We start from the raw sequence: 17,905 nt of genomic DNA, 5'->3' as shown, positions 1-17,905 counted from the left end.
AGGCAAAGCGGAAGCCAGGCGAAAACAGCAAAAGGAGTATCTGGCTGTGCCAACGCCCCAACCACACCTTCCCATGACCATTTTCTGCCCCTAATGTAATGGAGCATGTGGAAGCCACATCAGTCTTTACAGCCACCTATGGACTTTCCCTGAGAGTGGAAAAGAGTCATCCTCGTCTGCAAGCGATCGTTGATGATGATGATGCATGACACTCGAGAGATAATCAAGGAGAAAGAGGAATGACAGACTGTGCAGTGAGAGTGAGACAAAACATAAACTGATGGGCTTGCTCGGTGGCATGGGCATCTCCTTTTGTCCCATTAATGACATTTTGGAGGGAAGATAAGACCCTAAATGGACACTAATTGCCCTGTTAAGACCCTTAATTGGCCTGATGGTGAGCATGTAACCAACACCATAGCCGTTGCTGTTAAAAATTGTGTTGGGGACAGGAGTGAGGGTCCGGGCTTGCCTGCCCAGCTTTCAAACTCTCTGCCTGGGGAGTGTAAAATCCAGTCCATGGAGCTCCTGAGTAATTTCAGATGGCCTAGTGCTGCCATCTTTGCCACCAGCAATGAAGCAGCAGTGAGTTCAGGAATCAAAGATGGACTACAGGGCCCAGACAGTGCAGGGCACTTTGTGCAATTTTGTGTGCTCTTTTTCACAAGAGTTGGACAGTGTTGCTGCTGAGACTGAACCCCAGCTGCAGGGTATGGAATCAATATTGCTTTGGGCGTCAGAGGGCATGATATCTCAGCATGCATTGCTTCTAATGTACACAGCAGGCAAATGTCACACTATGTCTCTGCAGAAGGCACAGAATCATGAGGCTAGCATCAAATCCACTAACCTGTAATTCTTAAAACAAGCTTGGATCTCTTAAAAGGGGAGTACTTTCGAACTGGGCCATTTGCTGGAAGTCATGACACAATGATCTGGGAAAGACTCAGCATAGCAGAGAATGGGCTCTGAGGCTTTCTGACGCTGGACATGGAGACCTTGTTTCAGAAGGTCAGGACTAATGCTAACCATCTACATGGGGCTTCAGAGGCCCAGCAGATAAACATCGCCAAGACCAAGGACCCATGTTGCTGTTGTGGTTGATCCAGCCTCAAGGGTCCGAAAGCACTGTTTGCAAGAAGCTCAAACCGGTCGTCATCAGTAGAGTGTCTTCAAATATCAGGCTTCCAATGATGAGCCTCTCACTCTGCTCAATATGCCAACCTGTCACCAAGAACTCACATCAATTGCAATTTATATCTAATTTCTATTGCTTCACCTCACACTCTTTCACTGGTCCGCAGGAGATTGAGGGGCAACTTAATAGCTTATAAGCTTGTGAAAAACATGGAAAGTATGAGGCTTTTTCCCCCAAGATGAAGGGGTAATTACTAGGGGACACAGGTTCAAGGTGTTGGGGGTGGAAGTTTGAAAGTGATGTGCAAGGCAAGTTTTTCACACAAAAGGTGGTGATTGCTGCTGGAGGAGGTGGTGGAAGCAGATACAATAGTAGCACTCAAGAAGCCCCCTGAATGAATAGGAGTAAGGAGGGAATAGAGAGATACAGATCCTTAAGTGAAGACAATTTGAGTATGGAATGGCAGAATGTGTTGGAGCAGGCTTGGAGGGCCAAAGGGCCTGATTCTGTGCTCTATTGTTGTTCTTAGCACTGCTGTGAGCTTCACAGCTGCTTCTCACTACACATACACAGCCCACCAACTCTTTGTGGAAATTCCATGATCCCAAACAGACTGACTGAGTGTGGTGCAGCACTTATCTCTTTATTGTGATGCTGAGGAAGGTTGTTGCCAACATTGGAACTTGCCTCAAGAAGTGCTGCAGCTATTAAAAATGAAAGCTGCTTCATTTAAAATCTTCCAACTCCCATCACACTTCTGTCATTCCTCGGTCCTTGATATCTGTGGATGCTGTAAGCCTGCACGACTTGCTTTCATGTTCCCTTTCTCTCAAGAGCAACCCTCCTGTGTCTTTCCTTGAAGTCAGCCAATTGGTGGGAGCTGGCCAGTCAGAGGTGGCAGAACAAGAGACTGGTGAAGTGACAGCATCACTGGTGCTCATTCCCGTTACCCACAAGTTTAAATCCTGGCACTGCACATACCTTTTTTTGAGGATACTTCAGACAGGATCTGCATGTGGTGAGACAATGGGTACAAGTTAATACTGCAGCCAGAACAAGGGCATTGCAAGTTCCTTTTTACTGGATGGAGAGGTCAAATGTGTTCTGTTATCAGAAGCCTCAGTTGGTCACTTCAGAAAACGGGCCACAGAGAAAGACTAATAGATAAGCTCAATTAAATTCGTGGACTTTTGACAGGCCAAAGCATGATTGCATTCTACTCCAAATTAGCCACTGTAAGCAGTTTAATACCGAACCCCCCCCCCCCCCCCCCCCCCACCCAATCCCAGGCTGCATTCAGCATGATTAATGAGGTAGCTAGCATTTTCTTTGCCGGAGGGCAGTCCTCACTGATTTCAACTCTTGTGGGCTCTCTCAATCTGGTGAGAAACAGCGTATGTCAAAGTAAAGCCACAAATGCCTGTTTGTTTCCCAAACTGAGCTCATTGGTTCTGGAGGTAAGCACACACCGGTAACAGTACAGTTTAACTAAAGCTCCTTCCTGAATTACTCTGTTTATGGCATTTGACAAAAATAAAAGCAAACAACTGTTAATGCTGGGAATCAGAAACAAGATCAGAAATTGCTGGAGAAACTCAGCAGGTATGGCAGCATCTGTGAGCAGAGTTAACATTTACCCTTTCTGTCCACACCTGAATTTTCCCAGCAATTTCTGTGTTTGTTTGTGACATGCATTGAGATGGTTCAAACTGCAAAAAAATTATTTTCCTTTCATAAAGTCACAGCACAGAATCAGACCTTTCATTCCTAAGTATCCATGACGATCACCTTTGCCAAACTAAACTAGTCTCATTTCCCTGCATTTGGCCCAAATCCCTCCAAACCTTTCCTATTCATTTGTCTGTCGAAATATCTTTTAAATGTTGCAACTGTACCTGCATTTACCACTTCCACTGGCAGTTTATTCCACATATGAGCCACCCTCTGTGTGGAAAAAGATATCCCTCGGTCCCTTTTAAATCAATCTTCTCTCACCTTAAAAATATACCCTCTTGTTTTGGACTCGCCTACCCCTCGGAAAAAGGCCTTTGCTATTCACTTTAACTATACCCATCACAATTTTATTTCTAATGGATTTTACAAAGCGTTTTCCTAGAATTTCTAAGTTTGAGCTTTTGTGGAGATAATGATAAACACCTTGGTTCTATGCAGAAGTCCCTAAACAAGGCATCCACTTTCTAAAACGCCTTTGTTCTATTAGCCCTGACCTTGTAAGATAAACGAACGTTATAATTTAAGTGTGATAAATCCAGGCTTTTAAAATTGTATTCACATCGGAATTCTTCAGTTTCTCAGTCTGTCCATTTGTCTTAGATTTAACACTTTAACCTTGAAACTACAAGTTATGATCCTGAAACTCAAAGCCACATCCTAAAACAGATGAATAATGAACCAGGTTTTCACACTTTGTGTGGCCTGAAACTCTTTAGCAGACTTTGTTTTCTTTGGCTGAAAAAATATGTATCCCTTGTCCTTTAAAGCCATTCACAACTTCTCTCTAATCCTATAAAAATTAACACAGTGATGCAGACGATATCATCTGATATTTTCAGCATTCTATTGAGTGTCTGACTACCAACATGGTGAATGACATTCATATTAATTGACACTGGCCTAATTTTGAAATAAAAATGAAATCAGCATTTGTATTAATCTTTTAGAATGTGTTATTCATCTATCATTTAATTTTAATTATAATTATGACCATGTACAATGTTCTCCTTTTGATTTCATACAAGTGTCTTTTGTGCTAGTTGCTGTTTAAAATTATATTAGTAAGCCTGTGCATAGTTAGGTCCATTATAGATTGTTGAGAATATTTGGTGATGCAGAAGTTACAAATTCTTCTAACCAGTATGATTAACGATTTAGAATTTCATTAGTTCAATGAAATAAGCTTTACATTTTGTTGTTTTAACTGGCTTAACACAGCAGCTTCTGCGATTTTGTTGTACCACCCATTTAAACTGCTATATTGATGATTGGCATTTGAGTTGAAGTATTTCACTCGTAAATAGCGAAGATAGTGAGAGGTATTAGACTGTCGCCTCTTGCTGGGTAAAAGAAATTAACCAGCTCCATGCTGTGTGGTGACATCTCAATCCTCTTCTCTCAAGGGGGGGGGCCAGTTAAGAATTGCCAGAATTTTGAGAAATGTATGGTGCCCCACATATTTTGAATATTGTAGTGGGACTTCTTGGCTAATTTTGTCTTATTAAGCGGTTGCCAGTTCGTTATCATAATGCGGATAAACCCTGATCTGCCAGTATATAATTATAATATTTTTTAAAATGCTCCTGTATTATCACACTATAACAGGCTGCCAGCAGAGAAATGCTTGTTCCAATCATTAACAGACACAATCTCTACAGAACACCAGAGGGGAATTAAAATTGGGAAAAAAAAATACCTCAAGGGTGGTAATTTTAATATAAGAATTTAATTTGTTATTTTCCATATTAAGATTTTTGCTGTATTAATCCTTTTATCAGCGCTCAGCAGGTTATTTGCACAAGCATAACCATAAGGTGATATTCATTTCCAGAATGGGTCTGCGTGGAGCTCCAAACAGTGACTGATGCAAATCCTTTTGAAGGCCAGACCAAAGATGAAAATCTACATATTTTAAATAAAAGCAGTGCTACGAGCCTCGAGAAATGTTTAGATGTAGTGAAGTAACATTCTGCTTTCTGTAGATAATTACAACAAGGAAATGAAATGAAATTTGATGACTCTTAACTATCGAGATGCCAAACTGATTTGGTATTTAATTGTGATATTATTTAATTCACTGCCCTACATATAGAATGTGAGGTCAATCATCCTATTTAGTTAATGTTGTCCTAGAATTTTTTGTAATGTTTTTATGCATAATGCAACATGTTTGTTAAGACCACACAGGCTGTTAACTCAGGACTGGTTCTAAAATCGTATCTTCTAGAACTAGTTTCTGCCTTCAAAAAAGGAAATGCAATTTCTCTTAATCCGGTATCAAAAGTCATTCTTTTTGCCGTCCCACTTCTAAATTGACACTATTCGTCATTCCCTAGCTAAGACGTCTAATATTCAGTGACGTGTGGATGATATGCTTGGATGCAAAGGAGAATGGAGGTCAATGCACATTCTCTGCTACTTCCACAACTCTTTGCCTCTTCATGAATCCTCCTCCAAGCAGCCTGACTGAAATCATCAGCTCCCACTATGAAGGTCCACAGGGATGAACCAGCCTGTCACTCTATAGTGAAGAGTGCTGATTGATGTGAATGAATTGTTTCTGAATGCGAGAATAAGTTGGAATATTTACCGAAGGAAAATGAGTGTCAAGGCTGTATTTTAAATGATGAACAAAACTATTAGTGTAAATCTTGTAAAGGTTAGGTGCTTCGAAAGTTTGTTGCAACACAAACAAATATAGACTAATGTTCATCTAAAATGTAGCTTTCAACATTGATGTGCCTTTCATTCTTTGTTTTTGAGTAGGTAGTTCTGAACCTAGAAGAGTCAAGACTCATGGCATTATAAATGAGTGACCAGTGATAGAAGTTGCACTTTACCTGAAAAATTATTTGTTCTCTGTATAGACCCTGAATACATTTGTAAAGGGCTCCTTACCATATTGAAGCCAGGAGTTTGAAAGACATCATTGGAAAAACTGAGCTGATTATCTACTGAACTTGATTCTGAAGTGGAATATGCAGATCATCTCTTGAGCAGTGTTGTTATTTTTGACCCATGTTTTCTTCATTGCCAGTGTCCTCTGTTTTCTCGGTGCCCAGTGTGAAGCTGCAGCCTGAGATAGGTGACAGTTCAAAGGTTTATGGAAGAAGTGGCAATCATGGCAAAAGTTTTTTGAACCACAAGCACTGAGGAATTATTGTCATTGCCTACAGTACAAAGGTAAGAAAATAATACTACCAATGATTCGTTTAAAAAAGCAGTGTTTATCTGATCAACAGATTACTTGAATAGGCTATACTGTCATTCCTTCAGTTGTATCTTTTGATATTTGGAATTGTGACCGCTATGGTATATAAACAAATAATTAAATTCACTGACTACACAACTTTTTAAAATAGTTGTTGCAGCAAAACCTTTGGTTTCAGTTTCTCAAAGTCTTAGCCTGACTTTTGGCTGGGTGAATAGATTATTTGCATTATTTGACCTCTCCGCCTGCAGGCAAAGATCAGAATTGGCACGTTATGTCTTGGCTGCATCCTATGTCAGTGCATTCTGTATCCTCTCTGCGACAGACATGTTGGAAACAATAATTTGAGGAAACAATAGCTATGTTATGTGGAGCTTTTAAAATTCATTTTCATGTTGGGCTGAGGGTGAAATTACATTTTCAAGTGTAGAAGTTGACTGTGAAAGATTTCAGTACTGAGCATATTTCTGTATTTGTAGATAATGGTCAACAGTACTGACCTGGAAGCTGCAATGCTGATTGTTACACAATGTAATTGGCTGCATTTTCCTTGACTAGTATGAGATTGTTCAACAGCTTCCAGTGTAGTATTGGTATATTGAGTTACTGGGTGTGCCCCTTACTCTTAGGCCACTTTCTTCCATTGAAACTGAACTTTTTTTTTTGGTGGCTCCATTCCTGCAGCCCCACATCATCTCCCACCACATGTCCCTGATTTGTAGTAATATCAAGAAAACTGTAACAGTAGAGAATGTAAGCCATGCTGTAACATTTGCAAACTTGCTTTTCTCGGCACTTGTCAGATGTGTTTCTTCTTACAATGCTAGCTTATCACTCTAAAACGTTGCAGAGTTGGAATTCCCCAGATTTCTCACCCCTATCTGAGGCTTGCCATTGTAGGCTGCCTATTAATCCAAAGATGTAAAATAGGCTGTGGCCAGGGTTGTACTGACAGTTGTTCTGACCGAATGTGTTTCTGGCAAAATAATCTCTGCAGACAAAAATTTAAGCTTCGAAAAAAGGAATAGGATTTTTAAAAATGAACAAGTTCTGCTAGAACTAGAAATTTTAGTTTCCTTAACTTTTGCAAAAATAATAGAAGCAGTGTGATTGAAATGATTTTTTAAAATGGGAAGAGCTGTTATTTATGCACAAAATAGTATGGATTCCAAGTTGGGGTAGAACAGAAGTCCTATTTGTTTGTCATTACATTTGATCAAAAAAAATATGTTGAACACAATCCTTTACCAGTTCACCTTTATAAAATCTATTGTTCATCACATTTAATTTGTGCTCTGAATCCAGTGAATCCATGACTCATTCACTAGATATCACCTGACTCTACCACAAAAATTAGTTTACAATTTCAGTAAGCCAATTCATGGGCTTTAATTAATTCTCTGTTTTAAAAAAAAAATTGGCACTCTATGGTGAAACATCTGGCTTTATACCAGGGATGCCATTGCTAACATTAACATTTCTGTTTTTTTAAACAAGCACTATGAGTGATGTGATAAAATGCTCTTGCTGGAGAGGCCATTTTTAGGTTATCGGGCTGAACCATTGCAGTTATTTGATGTTTGAAGTCGTATTTATGACGGGAATGAAAAATTCTGCTCATTTTGATCTACATATTGCAAATGGGAGAAATACTTGCACAATGAGGCTTATAGATTTGTGTTTCTCAACAAAATGTGTTTTATTTCGTACCATACATGTTACAAGCTTGACTTGCATTATTCCTTCCCGTTTGCAAGTTTTTAATCAAATATGTAAGAGGTTTTGCATGCTAAGAGCGCAATCTGTTACATTGCTGAATATGTTAATGGACTAGTTCTTCCTGTAAGGTAGTGGGTTTTTTTAACATGTGACTGTTCGTTTAATATTTGGGTGCTGTAGTCATCATTTTGTATCAGGGATCTGCCTGTAGCAGCAAAACATGAAAAAAAACATAGATCTTCAAATCAGTGTTATTACTTTTAAACTTATTTTCAGGTGGTAAAAAGTATACTGATGGTGTTATCATCTTTGTGTATTCTCTTCCTAAATTGACCTTTGTTCAATTGCAAGTCAAGGTCCTTTAGAATCTGTCCATTTTAACAACAACTTCCATTTTGTTCATAAAAGCGGAAAATGTTGGGAACACTTAGGTCAGGCAGTATCCAGGGAGAGAGAGAGAGAGAGAGAGAGAGAGACAGAGTTCACAGATTTCAGCTTGATGCTGTTTTATCAGAATTTTACGAAGATGGGTCATTGACCTGAAGTACATTAACTCTGCTTCTTTGTATGCAGTTTTCAAAGCTGCTGTGGGTCTTTGCTGGGAGCCAGGAGCTGTTTGTCTGGATGCTTGGTATCAACCTCCTGTCCCAAAATTCAATGCTGGGCTGCAGCAATGTTTTTGTGCAGATTGTAGCTGAGCAATTGAAGACTGAAATCTCCTCAGCGCCTCACTATGTAAGGCCAGGCATATTGTTGTCCACCTTAACCACCTGTCCACGTTGTGTCTCAACTGGTGATGGTCTTCTCCCACTGTAAAATGATCATTGAATATAATTCCTAAAATTATGTAATTGCCATCTTTGTTCAGATATTAGGGCTAAGTTTCTTCTTTGGGCTCTTCTTTTAATCCAATAGGTTTGTTGGTGTCAAAATGACTGTAGTTGAAAGTTGGATTTTCTTGTCCCAAACAGCTTGGAATGGAGGCAAGGACAGCAAAGAAATGGCACCAGGAGCCTGCCTATTGGTCTGCTACCTCCATTCTCAACACTGACATTTCCGGGGATGGGGAGGTTGGCTGTTTAACTAATTGGATATACTGAGGTCATTAGGGAGCAAATTAAGAATTCACCATCTGACTTCTGGAGATTTTCCATCATGGTGGACAGCTGTTAGGAGCTCTCTGAAGCTGCTCAGTGAAAGTCTGGTGGGAGCCACGAACAGTAATACTGAAACAGTTTTATTTGATGAATAAAAGTGAAGTCTTTAGAGAAAACAAACTATTGAAAAGCAATGAAATTGCAATAGCCAAAGGTCTGCAGCCCTATCATGGGTCCTAGCTCTCCATTTGCTTGGGCCATTTTGAAGATGAATACCCTGTTTTATTGGTCTGGGTGTGATGCTGTTTGGAGATTCAGTGAGACTCGATGGGCCGAAGGCCTCTATTTGCACTGTAGGGATACAATGCTTCTAATAGTGAGAAGTCTTCTGTTTGTTCTGCTATAAAATGAAGGAAATCACTAATCTGTCCTTTTCAGATATTTTCAAGCTACCTATGGGCAGCACAGTGGTTAGCACTACAACCTCACAGCTCCAGCAGACTGATGTTAAGCTGTTTGCAAGTTGAAGGCACATCACAGAATTTCCCTTTCCCTCCTCCCAGCCTCTCCAACATTGTGCTTGACCTCCTCCCACAAAAGGTTACCATGGTGAATCTGGTGAAGTTCTACCACATTGCTGGGTCTGGAGTTACATGTAAACCAGCCCAGGGAAAAACAGCAGATTTCCTTCCCTGAAGGACTTAAGTGACCCAGATAGGGATTTTACAAAAATCAATAGTGTTGATGATTGGCTAGTTTGTAGTACTAGATAATTTTTTTAAAATATAATTGAAGTTTCACTATCTGCCATGTTGGGAACCAGACTCTGGCCTGGGATTCTGGATTATGGGTTCAATGACATTACTGCTACACCATACCCCTCCACCTCCCCACATTACAAGACAGCCAAGCTGAAAAATGGTCAAGAGTCTTTCAAAAAAAAGTATAATAATATATGTGCAGTAATAGAAGGTCAGTTCCTTTCACATTAGCATTACTGTGAATGTGTATGGTTGTGCAGGTCTATGGTATTGAATAGCGGCCACAGTTAGATGCCGTAATGGCTATTTATGAAACTTTAATTGAATAAATCTGGTAAATTGTGAGTCTGTAGCAGATTGTTTTAAAACTCAAGCTCACTGAGATTTACAACACCTGTTTACTGAAGAACAGACCAGCTTTTCGATTCTAATTCTTTCTGAGCATAAAGATTAATAGAGTGGTGAGAAGGGGCTTTGTTACCTTGCTGTAATTTCACATTCTGCAAATTGGGAAAGCAAAAGTCATTCTACTACCAGAATAGTATTTACCTTTGCTTCTCTTCAGCCTGATACATCATAACCTTGATGGCTCAGTGGTTGGCACTGCTGGCTGACAGCACCAGGGACCTGGGTTTGATTCCACCCTCTGGCAACTGTCTGTGTTGAGTTTGCATATTCTCCGTGTCTGTGTGTGATGCTCTTCAGAGAGTTGGTGTGAAGTCGATGGGCTGAATGGACTGTATTCCATAATAAAACCTTCGGTTTGCCTGGTTCAAAAACTCACTGCGGTGTTGCATTTTATTCTCAGGAACTGCCACAAGCTGAGGGACTGCCAAGTGCTTTAGTGACATGTGTGCCAGTAGATTGCGTAACTAGTACTGTACAAGAAAAAATATGTGAAAGACTGCAAGCCTGCAAATAATATCACAAAGAAAAACTAATATATTGCAAGCAGCGCATCCATCCACAATGGTGCCTAGGTGCCCAAGTTGTATTATCGATGAGGTATTGATAAAAACATATTTTAATTTAATGATAATGAGCATGATGTTGAATGTTCTTTTTCATTGTACTGGAATGTTCTTCATGAAACCATGTGCCATAACTGGCACTCTCAAGACATTTTGCCAAGTAGATCTTATAATTCCAGACTAGAATGCTAAGCTTACATTAAAATCTAGCTGAAGGCAAGTAACTTATTTTAAAAGTAGACAGTGTGTGTACTCTACCACATAAACAAGCACAAATCCAGCTTTTGACAAATGAGTAGCTTTGCTAAACTAGTTCTGCCACTGGAGTTTTCTTTATCTGAGCTCTCATCTGTCTCAGTTGCACCAAACAATTATGGCATTGTGAGCATTCAAGCCTACTCTCCAGTGCTCTGTTTCTGAGCCCCCTTAGCACCTGGGACTTTTACTAGCAACCTGGCTCCAACACTTTGCTGTCTACTTACTCCTAAAACTACGAATTAAGGTTACAGGATCATATGGTACAAAAGAGACCCTTTGGCCCTTTTGATTCTGTACCACTTAAAATGTACTGCTACCTGCAGTCATCCCACTTTCCCATACTAGGTCCATAGCCTTGAATGCTATGACACTTCAAATGTTGATCTAAATTCTAACAGTACAACAGATATCCAGCTGCTAACTACACAGACTGAGCATCATTCCACTTCCTTTTCAGTACAAAGTTAAAAATCACACAACACCAGGTGATAGTCCAGCAGGTTTATTTGGAAGCATGAGCTTTCAGAACTCTGTGCTTCCTGATCTTAGCTTACAGCACAAATTAGAAGCAACAAGAAATAATGGATTCCATGTAAAAAAATTCAGAAGGTTTCTAGAACCTAATTCCTGAGGAAATAGCATTATTATGGGATTTTGCTGAGACTTCTAAGTGTGCACAGGTGCTAATTATTCTTTAATTTAATAATGTTTTCAGTCATTATTTGCCAAAATTGGATCAGACATCCAAAGCTTAATTCCAGGTCCAGATACGAAGGTGGATTGTCACACTGGGAATCCATAAATCTTAAATCAGAAAAGCAACCCTTGCTTCAAGTCACAATTCTATTGCAATCTTTTTGAGAGGTGGTGTTTGGTACTGGCTAAAACATGACAAAAATAAATAGCAGGGTGTAAGATGCCACCCGATTTTGACATGCTAGCATTTAAGGTTCTGTTCAAGCTAGTTTTGCTGAATTAAGGCAGGATTAGCTCACATCACTTGATCTCGGAATCATAGAATCCCTCCAGTGCGGAAAAAGGCTATTCAACCCATTGAGTCTCCACTGACCCTCTGAAGAGCATCCCTCCCAGAGTCTGCTCTCCGCCCTAAACCTGTAACTCCATTTTTAGCATGGCTAATCCACTTAACCTGCTCTTTTTTGGACTGTGGGAGGCAATTGGAGCATCTGATAGAAACCCATACAAATAGAGGGAAAACGTACAGACTCCACACACTTGCCCAAGGGATTGAACCCAGGTCTCTGGCATTGTGTGATAACAGTGGTAACAGCTGAGTCATTGTGCCAATCTCTATTAATAGTGGTTCCCTCCCACAACTACTTTATCGGTACATCAATGACTAATTTGGCACGGCTTCATGCTCTCTTCCTGACCTGGAAAAACTCATAAACTTCGCTTCCAGTTTCCACCCCTCCACCTTCACCTGGTCCATCTCCGATGCTTGCCTTCCTTTCCTTGACCTTTCTGTCTCCATTTCCGGCAATAGTCTATCCACTAATATCCATTACAAGCCCACTGACTCCCACAGCTATCTGGACTACAGCTCTTCTCACTGTAAAGACTCGATCCCTTTCTCTCAGCTCATTCGATTCCGTCGCATTTGTTCCGACCCGACTGGGTGATCAATTTGCTGAGCACCTTTGGTCTGTATGCAATCAGGTCTTGGACCTCCCCAGTGGGCGGCATGGTGGCACAGTGGTTAGCACTGCTGCCTCACAGTACCAGAGACCCGGGTTCAATTCCTGCCTCAGGCGACTGACTGTGTGGAGTTTGCACGTTCTCCCCGTGTCGGCGTGGGTTTCCTCCGGGTGCTCCGGTTTCCTCCCACAATCCAAAACTCTGCAGGTCAGGTAAATTGGCCACGCTAAATTGCCCGTAGTGTTAGGTAAGGGGTAAATGTAGGGGTATGGGTGGGTTGCACTTCGGCGGGGCGGTGTGGACTTATTGGGCCGAAGGGCCTGTTTCCACACTGTAAGTAATCTAATCTAATCTTCCCGTGGGTTGCCACTTCAACACACAATCCTGCTCCCATGCCCACGTATCTGTCCTTGGCCTGCTGCAGTGTTCCAGTGAAGCACAATGCCAACTGGAGGAACAGCATCTCATCTTCCGACTAGGCACGTTACAGCCTGCCGGTCTCAACATTGAATTCAATAACTTCAGATAATTTTATTTCATTTATTTTATTTATTTTTGTAAATATATTTTTTTTCACTGTTCTGTACCTCTTATTTCTTGATTGTCTCTCTTTCTCTTCCTCCCCACTCTCTCATCACCCTTTTCCTCTCCTCTTCCCCCTTTGCTACCCTTCTCCCCTGTTTTTCATTTTGCCTCTGCTTCACCCCTCTCTCCCCCCCCCCCCGCAATCCTCCACATATTTTGTCTCACAGCACTGGCTTCGGCTGTGATCATTCACAGCTCCTAATCTCACTATAATCTCTCTATTCAATGTCATTATCACTTCTTTTTTGGTACCTTTGCTTCTGGAGCCATGGCTCGCCTTCTCTCAGCCTAGTATAAATACCTCCCTATTTCTCCCCTTTTTTAGCTTTGACAAAGGGTCAGTTAAACTCGAAATGCCAGCTCTTTTCTCTCCTTACAGATGCTGCCAGACCTGCTGAGATTTCCCAGCATTTTCTGTTTTGTTTTCTATTAATAGTGGTGTGCTGCCAAAGCCTTGATGCGTTCCCTGCAAAGAATTATTTCAATCCGCAATCCAGTTCTTAAATTTTCTAGGTCAGAACAAACATTGCACTAGCAAGACAATTGTAGTAGTTCACGAACCTCAGAACCAACTATATAAGAGACAAATAACTCCAAATAAAGAAATGGAACATGGTAACAGCATGGCTAACATCTTTGCAAGGTTAGAACAATTTGGTATACTTTCCTTTATTGGTCAGAGTATGGAGTACAGGAGTTGGGAGGTCATGTTGCAGCTGTACAGGACATTGCTTAGGCCACTGTTGGAATATTGCATGCAATTCTGGTCTTCTTCCTATTGGAAAGATGTTGTGAAACTTGAAAGGGTTCAGAAAAGGTTTACAAGGATGTTTCCAGGGTTGGAGGATCTGAGCTATAGAGAGAGGGTGAACAGGCTGGGGCTGTTTTCCCTGGAGCGTCGGAGGCTCAGGGGTGACCTTATTGAGGTTTACAAAATCATGAGGGGTATGGATAGGATAAATAGACAAAGTCTTTTCCCTGGGGTCGGGAAGTCCAGAACTAGAGGGCATAGGTTTAGGGTGAGAGGGGAAAGACGTAAAGGGGGCAACTTTTTCATGCAGAGGGTGGTACGTGTATGGAATAAGCTGATAGAGGATGTGGTGGAGGCTGGTACAATGGCAACATTTAAGAGGCATTTGGATGGGTATATGAATAGGAAGGGTTTGGAGGGATATCGGCCAGGTGCTGGCAGGTGAGACTAGATTGGGTTTGGATGTCTGGTCGGCGTGGACAGGTTGGACCGAAGGGTCTGCTTCCATGCTGTACATCTCTATGACTCTATGACTCTAATTGCTAACCTATTTTAGCATATCAGAAGAGACCTGACAGGGATTCCCGTTCTGTTTTGGGATTCCCATCCTGTACTTGGCGATGCTGTGTTCTACGTGGAAGACATCTGGAACCCATACTGCAACCCACAATTCTTGCCGAGTCAGGCCCAGATTTGGAATGGCTATTTTTTCACAGTCCCTCAAGAAATAAACCATAGTCTGAATTTTAAAAGATAATCTCAAAGTGTCCATGCTAGGATAGGTTTATCTCCCAACACCATGACCCTTTGTGGCTTCAATGCCAACTCGTGCCGCTCCTATGAAAAAGCCCTCTTATGAGTTTGAGTTCTCAAACAAACCAATATAATACAGCAATCTATTACTGTTGAACAAGTTCTTAGTCTTAATATTATCAGCAGAGGGTTCCACAGAAACAGTACAACACAGGAACAGACACTTTAGCCCATCCATATCTACTGAACACGATGCCATTCTTAACTAATCCAATCTGCCTGTACACAGTCCATATCCCTCTCTTCTTTGTCTGTTCACATCTGTCTAAATGCCTCTTGAATGTTTCAAACATATTTGCTTCTATCACCTCATCTGGCAGCATACTGCAGGCACCTAGCACCCTCTGTGTAAAACACTTGTCTCACACATCTCCTGGAAACCTGCCCTCTCTCACCTTAAACAGATGCCCCCTAGTATTTGACATTTCTACCATAGGAAAAAGACTGACTATCCATTGTATTCATGCCTCATATTTTATATACACCTATCTGGTCACCCCTCAACCTCCGATGCTTTAGTGAACAATCCAAGTTTGCCCAACCTCCTCTTATAGCTAATACACTCCAATTCCTGGTAAAACCCCCTTTTCACCCTTGCCAAAGTCTCCACATCCTCCCTGCAGTCTGTTGGCTAGAATTACACACAATACTCCAAATGTGGCATCATGAAAGTCATGGCAACATGACTTGCGAACTTTTTATATTTACTGTCCGAACTGATGAAGGCAAGCATGCCATACACCACCTTTACCTGCTCACCTACTTTGGTTACTGCTATCAAAATATCGGGAGAGTAGGACCAATCTTAAACAAGGAATCAAGCGGGCTAAAAGGGTTCACGGAATAACTTTAGCGAGCAGAATTAAGGAGAATCCCAAATATAAGAAGCAACTAGAGAAAGGGTTGGTATGCTAAAGGTTGAAGGAAGGCTTTTAGATTAGATTAGATTACCTATAGTATGGAAACAGGCCATTTGGCCCAACAAGTCCACATTGACCCTCCGAAGAGTAATCCACGCAGACCCATTCCCCTACCCTATATTTACCCCTGACTAATGCACCTAACACTTTGGGCAATTTAGCATGACCAGTTCATCTAACCTGTACATCTTTGGATTGTGGGAGGAAACCGGAATACCTGGAGGAAATCCATGCAGACCTGGGGAGAATGTGCAAACTCCATACAGACAGTCACCTGAGGCAGGAATTGAATCTAGGTCCCTGACATTATGAAGCAGCAGTGCTAACCACTGAGCCACCATGCCACCCAGGGTGAAAATGGGTCAGATTCTCAATGATTACTTTGCATCAGTGTTCATTGAGGAGAGGGTCATGGTGAATGTTGAGATTAAAGATAGAAGTTTGTTTACTCTGGATTATGTTGATGTAAGGAAGGAAGGTGTGTTGGGTAGGCTAAAGGATATTAAAGTGGACAAATCCCCAGGACCGGATGGGATCTATCCCAGGTTGCTGAGGGAGGCGAGAGAGGAAATAGCTGGGGCCCTGACAGATATCTTTGTAGCATCCTTAAACAGAGGTGTGATGCCAGAGGACTGGAGGTTTGGTCAAGTTGTCCCCCTTTTACAAGAAGGGTAGGAGGAATATTCCAGGTAACTACAGACCAGTGAGCCTGACATCAGTGGTGGGAAAGTTGCTGGAAAAGGTACTAAGAGATGAAATCTATTTATATATGGAAAAGAATGGGCTTATCAGTGATAAGCAACATAGTTTTGAGTGGGAGAGGTCGTGCCTTACCAACTGAATAGAGTTCTTTGAGGAAATGACCAAGTTGGTAGATGAAGGAAGGGCTGTAGATATCATATACATGGACTTTAGTAAGGCATTTGATAAGTTTTCCTATGATAAAATAATGGAGAAAGTAAAGTCACATGGTGTGCAGGATGTTCCAGCTAGGTGGATAAAGAATTGGTTGAGCAACAGAAGACGGGGTAGTAGTTGAAAGGAGTTTCTCAAAATGGAGAAAGGTGACCAGTGATGTTCCATAGGGATCAGTGCTGGGGCCACTGTTGTTTGTGATATACATAAATGATCTGGAAGAGAACATTGTTGGTCTGCTCAGTAGGTTTGCAGATGGCACGAAGATTGGTGGAGTAGCAGAAAGCATTGGGGACTGTCAAAGAATACAGGAGGATATAGATATACTGGAGAGTTGGATGGAGAAGTGACAGATGGTGTTCAATCTGGGCAAATGTGAGGTGATGCATTTTGGGAAGTCTAATTCGAGAGTGAACTGTACTGTAAACGGAAGAGCCTTGGGAAAAGTTGATGAGCAGAGAGATCTGGGAGTTCAGGTCCATTGTACCCTGAAGGTGGCTGCACAGGTGGTTAGAGTGGTCAAGAAGGCATATGGCATACATGCCTTCATCAGACCGGCTATTGAGTACAAGAGCTGGCAGGTCATGTGGACATCAGTGGACATCCCCACTTCTGACCTTAGCATGGAGGGAATGTCATTGAAGCAGCTGAAGATGATTGAGCCCAGAGCACTATCCTGAGGAACTCCTGCTTTTTTTAGCATATTAACAGTCAGTTTTATACCTGGCCAGCTTAGTTTTTGAACTCATTAATGCCCTGTGCAGTTACTAATCAGCAATTTCATTATTTTTATTTCCATAAGGCTGAATTACAATCTAAGAATTAAGAGCACAACTTCGCAGAGATGCATGGCAGATTTGGATTGTTCAAAATCATCGACCTGGTCTGCAATGCACTCAATAAAGCAATAATCTGTATTCCGTCATTCTGGAATACAGAGATTCTGATTGATAGCCAATAACCAGGATTGAAACAAGCTAGTCATCTCCTGCTCCCATCTCCCCAGGCACTAGGTTCAGATCTGCTTCAGACCTTGAGTATAAACTGCATGTTGAGACTGAATAAAGGAATCACAACAGGACACTGGGAAACCTGCCAGCAAACAATGTGGTGTTTTGCCATATCAAAATACCTGAGTGTTAAGAGAATAACGACTTTTGATTATAGAAAGTAGTTTTATTCTTTGAAGTGAATGTCATTCTGCACGTAAGCAACCTGTCATGTAAAACAATTATGGAATAGCCAGTCATGATATTGTGATTACTGCATTTCCTCAGGTTGCAGGAAAGTTGATGTATTCTGTTCAAGTTATCAGGTGATGGTAGAACCTGAGACTTCTAAAAGTTCAGTGTGAGTCAAAGATAACTATCAAT

At 41.3% G+C, this 17,905-nt stretch overlaps 1 protein-coding gene across 5 annotated transcripts in view; it reads left to right on the top strand.

Moving 5' to 3' along the window:
• Positions 1–17,905, top strand: part of cdk14 (cyclin dependent kinase 14) — a 672,936-nt gene that overhangs the window by 500,751 nt on the left and 154,280 nt on the right. For 4 of the 5 annotated variants that reach the window (XM_072575798.1, XM_072575802.1, XM_072575803.1 and 1 more), the window contains one exon: positions 5,910–6,055. The exons of the other annotated variant lie outside the window; for it this stretch is intronic. In XM_072575798.1, the coding sequence (XP_072431899.1) occupies positions 5,910–6,025 (116 nt within the window). In that variant the 3' untranslated portion in view covers positions 6,026–6,055. The remainder of the gene's footprint in view (positions 1–5,909; positions 6,056–17,905) is intronic. 5 annotated transcript variants of the gene reach the window in all.

Source organism: Chiloscyllium punctatum, chromosome 8 (genome assembly GCF_047496795.1).
Source record: "Chiloscyllium punctatum isolate Juve2018m chromosome 8, sChiPun1.3, whole genome shotgun sequence".
Lineage (NCBI taxonomy): Eukaryota > Metazoa > Chordata > Chondrichthyes > Orectolobiformes > Hemiscylliidae > Chiloscyllium > Chiloscyllium punctatum.
Note: the sequence above shows the minus strand (reverse complement) of the source record. Positions and strands in the feature narration are given on the sequence as shown.